This window comes from Epargyreus clarus, unplaced genomic scaffold (assembly GCF_041222505.1).
Source record: "Epargyreus clarus isolate Ecla_fem2 unplaced genomic scaffold, WU_Ecla_fem_2.2 ptg000001l, whole genome shotgun sequence".
In the NCBI taxonomy this organism is placed as follows: Eukaryota; Metazoa; Arthropoda; class Insecta; order Lepidoptera; family Hesperiidae; genus Epargyreus; species Epargyreus clarus.
In genome coordinates, this window is record NW_027332209.1 from 6,895,540 (window position 1) to 6,909,586 (window position 14,047).

A 14,047-nucleotide genomic window follows, 5' to 3' on the forward strand; every position below is an offset into this window, starting at 1 on the left:
CCAACTTGAACACATCCTACATAACAATAATTATTATTCAAATTATATTATGAACTGCATACAACACGGACAATAATAATTATTACACCAACGAATACACTGCATATAAATGTTAGAATTATTAATTTACTAACTTCACCAGACTAGTCTAGGATGACCATTGAGTGAGCATTTCTTGGGACTGGGGGCTGTAGCGCGGAATTAGGTCGCCTCCAACGTTACGTAACTCCGAAGCTGCTGTTTTGTTCTTGCTTGAATTTATAGATTGGTGCAATGATGACAATAATTTTGTGCTGGTTGAGATAACTGAAACAAGGAATGTAGAACTGTGAATTGGTATAAAATTTGTCAATCCAGCATGGAATAAAACATTATTTTTACTATTTAAATGTTTATAGAAAAATTTACAATATATAAAGTCATCGAATAAATACGAGTAATTATGATTTAGAGATATTCAGCAAACAGTAATTAAAACGTATGACTGGTAATTATATGTATTCCATTGTACACTGTACCACAGATTAATAAATAGTTACTGACTGTACGGACGCTGGAATAATACACAAAATGACATTATGAAAACGTCACACAAACACATTTTCAACCAAAAAGCATTGTCTTGCAACATAAAACATAATAAGTTTCAAAATTCATTTTCCCGCTCCACTGCTTTCCAAAAATATTACACTCGGAACTTAATTTTAACGGGCAATTTTTCCATCACAAAATTCACATTCCACAACTTTTAACGGTGCTAACATTATTTAATACTGGAAAGTTGACATCGCCCTGCCGCTACTGAGATCATAACTGGGTTAGAGAAAAATGAAAACTTTAGTAATATGCGTCCCTAAGTTAGCGATGTACGGGAACTCTGTAATATCACTTCTCTGATAATATATTTGCAAAATTTCCCCACGATATCGCGTAACTTGCCTATAACTACTTTACGAGTCAAATGAGAAAATTAAAACTGAACTACTTGCGTTAATCATTAACTCTCTTAGATAGCAAAGGAACCATCCGTTATTTTTTTTTTAATAATAAAGCCGTAGTAGACGAGCATGCAGTCCACCTGATTGTAAGTAAGGCTACTGCAGTCCATGGACATCTGTAATCAACCCCAAATAGGATTTGATATTCGTGCCTACGGTCGGCCACAGATGCTGGAACGCCTCGGAAAATTGTGACTCCCTTACCACACCCTTCAAACCAGAACACAACAGCGCTTAACACTGTTGTTATTAGGCAGAAACAGGTGTGGCGGGGGTGGCAAACCTTCGGTATAACATTAGTGTGGTAAGGGAGAAAGACTTTTTCAAGGCGTTCCAGCTTAGTCCTCAGGGGTAGCGGCGCATCTGTGGCCGACCTCAGGAGGGAATGTCTAATCGTATCTGGGGTTGATTACAGATGTCCATGAGCGGCAGTAGCCACTTACCATCAGGTGGACTGTATGCTCGTCTGCTACTCCTATATTATAAAAAAATAGTGTATCTTCGCAGAATTAGTGCTAGTCGGATTTATCGCGTAGATACGTATAATGTAAAAGACATTACATCTGTTAACACTTAAGATAATATAAAATGTAATGTATTTAAATTTAACTTTTATAAGTTATAAGTAAATCTGTTTTTTTTTACGTTATCCTTCAAAGTACTGTCATAAGCAAAAAATACATCGCAGGTACTACACCAAAGTAAAACAAGGAAGACTGTATGCCGTATAAGAGCTGTAGCATTACCATGAGTTGGCATAGAAACGCCACTATAGAAATGGTAAATAGGAAACTATTGTCATTTTGCTAGTGAATAACATAACTACTATCGTTACGGTATTTCTTGACAACGTCTGTCAAATTAATGACTCATGGGACCGAATTTGTATGGCAATAGATCATAATGACATTCGCTAGCGATTTGATTTCGATAGGTTTTTTACGTATCGAGTTACGCCACTACGGATTTTAGTTCTACGAGTAACCACCAGAGGCGCTGTACAATTTTTCATACATTTATTTTACGCAGTCGCTAGCGAGTAATACTTTTGTAAGCTCATGGTAGTCCTACAGGTACACCAAAGTAAAACGAGGAAGACTATATGCCGTATAAGAGCTGGATCATGTAAGAGAATCGTAAATTATGAAGGAAATTGCTTTTGTTTCATCTCAGATAATATTTATGAACACATAGCTTGCGTGGTATCGTAAATAACTAACTCATGAATACATTAACGTCGGCATCACAGCCAAAAGTCAATACGGGATTATGTAAAACGCACACGTTCGCCATGCTAATACAATTTAACTTGATGTGTAAACCGAGGTATTGTGGTACGGCTAACTAATTCCAACTCAGCTAGATTCACTACGAATAAGTATGAAGTATAACTACCACTGTATCTAGTATACTGTACAATTGTATCTAGTTCTGTCTGCAACTCCAGTTACTTACTTACGAGGCAATCGTGTAAGTTCTAAGGATGGGCAATGCATTTGTAATAGGATACAAGTGAAATATGGAATGGGATATGGAATATAGGAGTAGCAGAGATGCTAAGTAGCTACTGCCGCCCATGGACAGCTGTAATCAACACCAGATACGATCAGATATTCCTACTTGAGGTCGGCCACAGATGCGCCGCTACCCTGAGGACTAAGCTGGAACGCCTTGGACCAGTATGTACCCTGGAAACCATAACACAGCAGCGCTTAACATGGCTTAATACTGCTGTTATGAGGCAGAAATAGGTGTGGCGGTGGTGCCGCCGGAGTCTAATCACAAAAGGTCCTACCACCTTTATTTGTTATTATTATTCCTATAATCAGTCGTTAGACGTTACAAGTTAATGAAAATTAAAATCAAAAGTAACACTGTATGAGAACAAATAAAATGACATTACTCTTCTGTTCTTAACAAAATAATGTGTGTCTATTACATTTGCATTAAGGTTTGCAATGTTAATACAATTCACTTGATGTGTGAACTGAATGCATTCTGGTACGGCGAACTAATTCTGGAGAAACGTAGGATTCACTGTGAACACTTGATAATTCCTTACCGGAACGATGGCTATTCCTCTTCCATTAGTACATGCAAGCAAACTATTTGCTAGCATTACAGCTAGTATTACAAATGTAATGAAACGTCCACGAAGAAATTTAATCCTACGTTTCTCCAGAATTAGTTCGCCGTACCTTAAGAATTTATTGTTGAATGCGTACTCTTTGTTTATTCACGAAGTATTTTATATGCAGTCTTTGTATGTACGAATTATGTGAAGTATTTATTAATTACTTAAATTGACGATTCTGATGAGCCTGTATCTTCCAACTACCAGTAAGATTACAGCATCTCCTTCTACAAAAAACGTTTTTAGGGATACTTATACATTTTAAATTTAAATTATACATTCAATTTACAATTAATACTAGATACCTTTAGATATCTTCAAGTATACTTATAATGTTATGTGTAAAATGACGAAAAAATGTACATCCTAATCCTTATAATACGATTTTTTAATATCGTGTAGAAGTATGAATACCCAGACATAGAACAGCTCTAAATTAATATTACGTTCTACCTAGCTAGGGTTCGAACTTGAAACCTTTTCATGTCAGAATAATATGGACCTTATGTACCTGTGCTTATGAATCACTACTTTTAATATGAAGCATTGAAATCAATGCGTACTTTATTTTGATAGGATATTTATTTATTTATTTATTTATTGCTTCATTAACAAAATTACATGCAACAAAACTTATAGATAACACAGGCCAAAAAAGAATAACATGGAATTTCAATTAGAAATTAAGACAGCTAACATATTAAGAGTACATAAACACACATAGATATACACAACTAACACACACATAGATATACAAGAAACACATCCTAAAAACACGTCTTCACACACATGCGCGGGCTTAAATCAACATAACTTACCCAAAATTCTTCAACAATGATGTAATCAACCCAAAACCTAATTCACGCTCTTTAAACCCGTTAAACAAATTCTCATCACAACTTTAAATATCCATATTCCGTAGCCTACACGACAATTCAATTCACAAGAAAATATCTTCAAAGTAATTGTTATTTCGTGCATCGCTGATATTTTTACTGGAGTTGAAAAGCATCGTTTCAGAAGTTGCAAGTTTGCGTGCCGTCCCAGTTACGAGCATCCCAATACTCTAGAAAAGTTACCAACTAAACCAAACCATAAATACGGAACGCAAAGTGATGCGCTACTTTACTCGAACTAGCGTCGCGTTCGGCACCGCTTGCTTACATTGTGTAATATTTACATTTTTCAGTAACGCTTCTTATCGCTATTTTGCTATCATTGTGATAAGCCTGAACGGATCAATATAATTTTATGAAATTTGAACAACATAATTACGCCTTAAATAGGTTTAAAATCCTATGTGTGGTCGACTGTAGATGATTAATTGTCATATACCATGCATGCATCCGTGTTTCATAGGTGTCACGAGCGTTTGCCCGCGGCTTCGCTCGCGTTACGAAATAATAATAATAATAATATACTTTATTGTACCCATAAACAGAATCAAAACACATGGAAAATTAATAATTTTAAAAATACAATAGGCGGCCTTATCGCTCAGCAGCGATCTCTTCCAGGCAACCTTTAGGTGCGGAGTTAAATAATATTATTAACTAAGAATATTTATACAAACTTTCATCCCCTACTTTAGCCGCTTGGGGGTAGAATTGATCAAAATCCTTTCTTAGCGGATGCCTACGACATAACATTTTTTTTTTTTTTTTATAATATAAGAGTAGCAGACGAGCATGCAGTCCACCTGATGGTAAGTGGCTACTGCCGCCCATGGACATCTGTAATCAACCCCAGATAGGATTAGATATTCCTACCTGAGGTCGGCCACAGATGCGCCGCTACCCCTGAGGACTAAGCTGGAACGCCTCGGAAAAGTCTGTCTCCCTTACCACACCCTTCAAACCGGAACACAGCAGCGCTTAACACTGCTGTTATTAGGTTGAAATAGGTGTGGCGGTGGTGCCGCCGGAGTCGAACCACAAAGGGTTCTACCACCTTCCATCTACCTGCATGCCAAATTTCAGCCCGACCCGTCCAGTGGCTTGGGCTGTGCGTTGATAGATCATTATTTCAATCAGTCACCTTTGAGTTATATATATATATATTAAGATTTAACATAAGTGGAAGTTGCGCGTGTCGATGTAACAAATATTTTATTCGTCTATTGGCCGTTTGCTTCGTTAAAACTTCATTACATGAAAAATAAAAAATAATGGCTGCAAAGTATACCTAACTTCTATTTGTACTTATATACGCGCATATTGACTTCATTTTTATTAGCTACTGTAACTCATTTTATATGTATTTGCCTAAGTGTATATAAGTTTATAAATTGAGTTATGTCGAAATTACATACAAACACTTCAATTTTACGTTTGCATAGATGTACTTAGCTTTTATGGCGTGAATACCATTAGCGTAGCACATCTGCTGTTATTTACGTCTAGAGTAAGTGTGAGTACATCACGGCAGTAACCGCGTCCAAGTCATAAAGCGCTCTCATATCTGTTGCATACAAAATTATGGCATTTTTATGCGCTGGCATCTAGAATACGAGCGGCACCTCGTAAACCGGTCGCTGGCAAATTCAATTCAATATACATAGTGCCTTTTACTACATCAGTCTGCATAAGTGAGCCGTAATATTATAGAAGCGTCAGCTTACCTAGCTGCATTAGATATTTTATTGAATTACGTTCGAAGTAGCTCCGGGATGGCTCTCGCGATATTCTGCTACTTGTGTTGCTTATGTCAGAATATTCTAAGTACCGGCAAACATGAATATAAAATATCGGGGAAAAATTGTCATTATTACAATGCAGTCACTTGAGAATTAAGCGATTTTTCTCATTATCTTTTTTTTTTTGTATAATATAGAAGTAGCAGACGAGCATGCAGTCCACCTGATGGTAAGTGGCTAATGCCGCCCATGGACATCTGTATTCAAACCCAGATAGGATTACATATTCCTACCTGAGGTCAGCCACAGATGCGCCGCTACCCCTGAGGACTAAGCTGGAACCGACACACCCTTCAAAACGGAACAGAGCAGCGCCTAACACTGCTTTTATTTAGGCAGAAATAAGTGTGGCGGTGGTGCCGCCGGAGTTGAACCACAAAGGATTCTACCTTTAGAGATCAGTCAAACAAGACTGACTGCTTTTATCTAATATTCCAAATTGTTCTTTATGTGATCTAAACATTTATTTACCCTTATTATTCCAGTGTATAGGTATATAATTGGGTAAATGTATAGGGTGAAACATTTTGTTCATACATTTTCGTACTATATATTTACTAGATTGGTAGAAATTGTTTAAACGGCAAATAATTGGTAAGGATTATCTTACCAACTATTTGATGGGTAGCAGTGGCCATTTATTATTAGATGATTTGCTGGCTAGTTGGCTATTATTAGGTATATTATAAAAAAAGTTAGTACTAATATTACTAAATCCAACCAGCCTTTGTCTTCTGTTGTTCTCTTAAAGCATAAGCTTTTATAACAAACATTTTACTTCAACATGAACCGTTTTACGTCATACTTTATTTTCTACCAGATATAATTATCTTGAGCTAAATCCACCCTAACATGGATATTGTTTTCAAAGAAAAGGTAGACATTTTGTCGGCGACGTTTTTGAGAGGCACAAACGAATCTAAAACGCGTAGGCAGATAAAACACATTCTGGATAAGGATAACGTAATTCTGGATAAGGATCTACCTATTTCAAGACATGTTTCTGTCAGTCATTATGTAGGTTATTTAGATCTTACATTTAAAAGCTTTCTTTTAATATATTACTTGTATTTTGTGTAAAATTTTAATCTGTTTAAAAATAAAATATTTTTAAAGCTTCACGACTCATCGTAGTATGGCTGCCAAAAGCGTAATAACAATATCAGTACCTAAATTTATAACTTTTCATGATAGAATGACCTATACACGAGATAAGAGATTATCTGCAAGTTTAAGTTGTCGCGCGTGTTTACGTCAGCACGCGCGTCCTACACGCGCATTTAAATTAACTCGCTGCAGTGTGTGCATGGATGAAACGATAGAATAAAAGCGACAGGAAACACCCGTAGTATCGTTTCAGTACACCTTAAAAAGGTGATAGAACCCTCTGTGGTTCGACTGCGGCGACACTACCACACCTCCTCGTATCTTTGCCTAATAACAGCAATGTTCAGTGCTGCTGTGTTGTGGTTTGAAAGGTGTGGTAAGCATACATACTTTTTCAAAGCTTTTCAGCTTAGTCCTTAGAGATAGCGGCGCTTGCTACGATGGCTTAACTCAGGCAGAAATATAATTTTAACTGGGGTTGATTACAGATGTCCATGGGCGGCAATAGTCACTTACTATCAGATAGACTGCATGCTCGGCTGCTACTCCTATATTATAAAAAAGTATATGTAAATTTATACCTAACTGACCCAAATTTTAACCTCGAAACCCTATTTGTAGCAAATGAATAGAAGACTATGCCACGCGCTAATGTTATAAGTTGCTTCATTCTATTTCTCCATCAAAAGTACCCTCTTACAATTGAACGTGCATTTCTAAGTCTTGTTCTAAGCGCTCGGACTTGGCGCACACTTAAGGATATTAGTGAAAATTACTTCAAATACTGCATTGCAGCATCTCGGGAGGCATGTAACTGTAATTAGTAAAGCGTTTTAGTGCTCTACACCGAGGAAATTCCGAATATTACGCGTCTAAGTTTTATTTTATTAGGAGTAAATTTGCAACCTCCGCGCGTTCAAGTAATCGCTTGTATTTCATACAATTTTAGTGTTCCGTAGCTAAAATAATAATTTATTCGTATGAATACGAAATAACGACTAAAATAGATGTTTTAATTTTGTAACAGAACTATTTTGTTGTGCTGTCATGCCATTCTTTAAAAAAACAATAGACTAATTAACAATATCGTTGAAATAATGACAATTTTAGAAACATTACAAGAAAATTTAAAATGTAAAACGAGAGTCGATTGAGTAAAATCAATGAAAATGGTTTGGAACTGAAAATTAAAAAAAAAAAAAAGATAAACTTTTACTTATAGGCCACATAGTTATATTCTGCGTTAGCAGTGGCGCGGCTGTGTTCCGCTTAGAAGGGTGTGGTAAGAGCGACATATTTATCCTAAGCATTTTAACTTAGTTCTCACGTGCAGCAATGCATCTGTGGCCGACCTCAGGTCTCTTATCTAATCTGGGGTTAATTACGAATGTCTATGAGCGGCATTAGCCACTTAACATCAGGTGGGTTACATGCTCGTTTGCTGCCTTTGTTATAAAAAGGCTGACGTCAATATATTATTATATTGCAATACTAATATTCTTGCTTTTTTAAACCAATCTAAAAGTTACGTGAAACCTATACGGAACAGTACTTGAACGAAGCAGGTTCGCACTTGGCCGGTTTTTAATCTCTAGTTTCGTTACGTAAGCCAATTTTAGTTTGCAACTTCGTGTTCTAATAAAGTGAAATTTAAACTGCGTTAAAATTTAATTTTATTTACGGAGAAGTTCGTAGTTTTCCAATTTTAAATATATTTCAAGCAAATTCGATGCGCTGAATTTCAAAATGTATTTATTGTTTTAAAAAGTTGTTTTTAAAATAAATGTTTTGAAGACCCGGATGAAATGTATTTATTAAATTAAGACTTATTAAAAATAAAAAAAATAACTGCAATTGTAAAAAATAATATCTACATTAGAAATGTTATAAAAGGTGTCTAACGATGTGACCTAGAATAACATCCTCAATTTAAATTATTATAATTCAATCCATAATTTTTTTATTCTTAATAGTATAGTAGTAGTTTAGCCAACACTTGTCTTGTTTAAAAGTTATATAAGCTACGTAGCTTTAAATCAATATTGCGAAGGTTTCTTTGAATTAAAACCTTGTTCTTTTTTCAGTTGACAACTCATTCAAGCGCTAACAAAAAGGAATTATTTAAGAAAACAAATACCGGTTGAATTTTTTAACAATAAAAATAATTGTTGTGTCATCCGTTCACAATGACTTCCTGACGGTAGGCTTTGCGGAAACAAATTACAAAGCGTCAGTAATTTGTTGTAATCAGCGTTCGAATCGGGAATTTAATCAAAGGGAATCATTGATTGTTCTGGCCAATTGTGCGTGATTACTGTCAACTTGCTATATGTAGTGTATGTTTGTCATACAGTACGTCGAGACATATTGTAGTGAATATATATATTCGCTACCTATTAACTTTACAATATTATTCTATTCGTTTTGATCGGTATGGACTCGAATGGTACAATATTACAAGCAGGTGTTTGTAGTGCAATAATTCAACCTAAATAAATATTTTATATGTAAAAAAATATTTTCAAAACAATCTTTTTCACTCTATGCGCAAAAAAATAGTCCGCAATATTTCATCAGTAATTAGATCATGTATTTTCATCCAAATTAAAAAGTATGAAAAATTTTAACTCACTCGGATATCGGGAAGTGGGTCAAATTAACTTGCAAGATTTGACTCTCACATACAAAGTGACAAAGCAAGTTAAATAAAAGATTGTAAAATTACGTTATTGACATGGAATATCCAAGATTATTGTGGGATATTATTTCTTGTTCTACATTCAAACTACTCATATTTTATGTATGCGATTTTCATTAAAACTACATATTTTAGATCCGTGAGGATATTATCAAGTATGAAGGTGGTAGAACCCTTTTTGGTTCGACCACAGTTGCACCACCGCCACACCTATTTCTGCCTAATAACAGCAGTGTCAGGCGCTGCTGTGTTCCGTTTTGAAGGGTGTGGTAAGGGAGACATACTTTTCCGAGGCGTTTCAGCTTAGTTCGCAGGGGTAGCGGCGCATCTGTAGCTGATCTCAGGTAGAAATATCTAATCCTATCTGGGGTTGATTACAGATTTCCATGGGCGGCAGTAGCCACTTACCACCAGGTGGACTGCATGCTCGTATGCTACTCCTATATTATATAAAAAAAATATTATTTGTTTTGGTAAAATATTAAAACGATAAACGTCCATGACTTCACAAAAAATAAATTACCTCAACGGAAAAAGATAATTACGCGAAATATCTATCAACAATATAAAAACATTACCTTGGCCTAGTTTAAAACTACAAGTAGAATTGTGACGTCACGCCAAAGATATTAAAGTAACATTTTCTCATTAACGTCTGAAACAGCTATTAAAAGGCTATTAGCTAAGAATACTAGCATTTTAGAATGCTGGAAAAGCAAACTCGAAAGTATATTATAGGGTACATTAAAAGTGAATTAGGTAAAAAAGTTCACAGTAATTTGTAAGTTGTATGAATGTGATGTCATTTCAGTTGGTTATTGTTTTATATGCCAATAGGTTAGTAGGTTAATACATTATTTTAGCATAACATTAGGTTACAATAATTCTGTACCATAAACTAGTTTTTCCTTTGAACTATAATTGAAAATAGATTGCCTATATCAAATAAAGCAACGCAAGAACTTTCGAAACTGAAAAAAATACCCATATTCGCTCTTTTACCACAATTATTATATTGAAACAGAAGAAACAAATATTCACTATGAAAACAAAGAATAATAAGTTCTGTTTTCCCAAAAAACGCATTTCCACTTATAGCCCCATGGTAGGGTTACCCATGGGTTATAGAAACCACTTACTCTGCTAAGTTAAAATTTATATATATATTATTTATATATATATTATATTTATATACATATAACAATTATGTCTACTGGGTCGTCAGTCTTTTAATCTAAGACCTTGTAATGCACATATCTTTTATTTATTTATTTTACCGAGCCAACAGCTTAACAAACAAAAGTTATTAACTATAATATTATACATATACAACTATTCTATGTACGTAAGCCAATTATAGACGTGTACAATTTATACATATGGCATGTTATTGCTTATTTTGACGGTCAAAATAATATCGATCAAAATGCAATATACTAAGAAATGTATGTATACTTTTATGTACAGGTCCAACAATTTATTGATTATAGCCTTTGGAACTCTTTTATTTTATTCGCAAAATAATTAGGATTTATGCCCGATTTCTCTAGGCTCTACACCCATTTAAAATCAATATATCAAAGGTATAGTGAGATATAATTGATATAGACACTCCAATTTCCGCGAAAGCCTCTTATATTTTGATAATAATCAGCTTTGTAGCATAATTTATAGAACAGGATGTAAAGATAAATTTCCTTAATGTCGTCTAAATAGGATATAAGTCAGGAAAACTTGAGGTGAAGAGGAAAAACAAATTATCCGCCATGTTACCGGCTTCCTGCCACTTCCGTTCTTTTTATTGCTTTTTATAAGTACCTTTCCTTATCCGAATTTACTTTCTTAATTGCAATCCACCGCTAAACGTTGGCCGTTTAATAATTCACTAGAACCATTATTTTCCTAGGAAGATGCTCCGTTGCGATGAAATATTAATTATTTACTATCCGTCTCGATGGGAGCCTGATTCTCGGAGTTGTTAACGACTTGAAAACAAAGCGGAGGATTCATTTTTGTCTTTTTGCTTTGAATTTTTGTTCGCCGCTCTGCCTCTTCATTTGCATAGAACCAACCTTACCGCATTAGCGAACGAACGTATGTTATGATCGTATTTATTAAGCATTTGAAAAAGGTACACCTGGATTCGGTTTTTCAATTTACACGGGAACGCATACATATGTAGGAGAATTACTCATAATTTTTGAGGAAAATAAATAAACATGTACACCATGCCATTTTGATTGTTGAATTATTCATGATGTCTCACACGAGCCCACCTGTGCGTGGGTCCGGGGAGAACTCCAAACAACTCGTATCATTGCTTGGGGGAACGTAACGAAATGGGCAAGCGAACCGTCGTGCTTAAGGGTATAAATAAAAAAAATATCCCAACTTATTACCGTGCACTCAAAAGCGCTTAACAGCATCATTACAAAACGAGGGTGGCTTTTATTCAAAAATATCAACGTTATGAAACCTATTTCAAAAACTGGTGATACACAAATTGTGTGCGCTTAACCAATGAATATTTAAGACATTTTGACATAATGTCATTTTGAGTAAAATGTTAAATAAACAACGTTAGAATGCTATTAAAATGGCAACAGTGTACAATCTTTTGCCTTCCGCCGAAGATTTCTACGCTATCTTACAAGAACGTGCAGACTTGAGCGAGGGACGCCGTCACGAGCGATTTCTCGCAGATTTATTATTGCAGCGCATGACGCGAGGTTATTTGATCAGGAAACACGTAGCGTGGCTGTCGAAGAACGCTACTACTATACAATGTGCCTTTAGAATTCATAGAGCTCGGAAGGCCTATCGGGCGGCTCTGAGGCGTGCTGTACGGAATAAACATAATAAACACTATGCCCGGGCTGCGAGGCGGATTCAAGTAATACATTTTATTATTTATCTTTTTTGTTGTCAATCACCGTCTTAGGCGTATAATAGAAGTAATATGTGGAAGAGCAATCCGTCAAATGTTAAGTAACTACCGCCGCCTATTAGAATATAAACTATCTTAGAGTAAAACAAATCCAAACTGAAGTCAATGAGAGATACGTTGCGTTCTTCGTTTGTTATTCGCCATATAAAAACAATCGCATTAACACGTCTTTGAAACCACAAAATAACTTTGAAACCCCAGAATAGTATAGACAGTGTGACAATATAACAGAAATACTTGTGAGTATGTAATGTTGCAGTCATAGCACGAAAACTTCTACCACATTTATGCTTAATGTCAGTCATTGAAGATGTGTGAAATGGATATTTAAAACAGCACAGTCGTAGTAAGTAAGGTACTTAGTGATGTGACTGAGATTTGGTACAAACATTACAGGCGCTTTGGCGTGGGCATTACTCGAGGCGCACAAAGTTCTGTTATCGCTCATATCGCAAGTGGCTGGCCGTTATCAAAGAGCGCGGTGAAAGACGAGCGGCGGAAGCTGCTGAATTCGGAATCAGAAGCCGCGCTGATGACTTGAGAATCTTAGAGGAGGAAGCACGAAAATGGCTCGCGTTTGTAGTATTTAAACTACACCATCTACTGAGAACGTATGTATGTGCTGGCGTTTATTCAGAGCCAGCGACTAACGAACTGTCCGAGTTTGAGAAGCTTCTTAAGTCGATCCATTACACTGATTACATGAAGCGATTGAAACGCAAGTACGAGGAGTTCGTCAGGAAGTACCGTCCAAGATTTTCAAACAAACGTCTTTTTCCAATAATTGGGGATGGAGCTGACTATTGGTACTTATCGCTTCCAGAAATGTATGAGCTTACATTACCAGTGCCGAAAGAAACTGACACACGACAGTTAGCAACCCATCATGGACCTCAACACAAGCAGCCATTTTTGTGGAAAAAGGTTAGACCGCCTAAAGAAGGTAGGGGTCCCTTTACGTTGCCACGATCACCTACACCATCAACTCCGCCACCACCAGCACCAACACCTAACGTTGGTAGTACCCGTCCTCAAAAGGATCCTAGATTCCATCTCTACGTAAAGCATTACACTCCACAACCCGATCTCTTCGATTACGTCGACTATCACATCAATGTTCTTTTATCGCGAAAATGTTCAATCGAGAATATAAACTCCGAATAAAAGTGTTTGTAATATTCCGTCGCCTTAAATCTAAATCTCGAAATCCTTATTCATTTTGCCATTGATAGCTCAACAATGGATTGTTTGCAAACACTTGGTTAAAAACATGTTCGGTATATTTTTTCTTTTTCTTGTTCGGAAATCCGTAATCAGGCTGGTGAGTTTGGAAGGGTCGTCCGGATGTTGCGAGCCGCGAGCCTTTTGTTGTTTCGCTTTTATTGTTGTGAATTTTACACTTGTAATTTATTTGAGGAAACGCCTTGGTGAGAAAGAAATTACATTAAACTCTCCAAGGTAAATGTGT

At 35.9% G+C, this 14,047-nt stretch overlaps 2 protein-coding genes across 2 annotated transcripts in view; both read left to right on the forward strand.

Moving 5' to 3' along the window:
• Positions 1–14,047, forward strand: part of Sema2a (Semaphorin 2a) — a 483,298-nt gene that overhangs the window by 129,018 nt on the left and 340,233 nt on the right. The window lies entirely within an intron of this gene.
• On the forward strand, positions 12,178–13,760 carry LOC140757408 (uncharacterized). Its single transcript, XM_073093096.1, has 2 exons — positions 12,178–12,525; positions 12,976–13,760. The coding sequence occupies exons 1-2, from the start codon at positions 12,229–12,231 to the stop codon at positions 13,741–13,743; spliced, it is 1,065 nt and encodes a 354-aa protein (XP_072949197.1). The 5' UTR covers positions 12,178–12,228; the 3' UTR covers positions 13,744–13,760.

Excerpts from the sequence above, each read along its gene's own strand:
- LOC140757408 (XM_073093096.1), top strand. The coding sequence starts at position 12,229 with ATGGCAACAGTGTACAATCTTTTGCCTTCCGCCGAAGATTTCTACGCT. Across the intron at positions 12,526-12,975 it reads GGGCTGCGAGGCGGATTCAA|GCGCTTTGGCGTGGGCATTA; the intron begins GTAATACATTTT and ends CAAACATTACAG.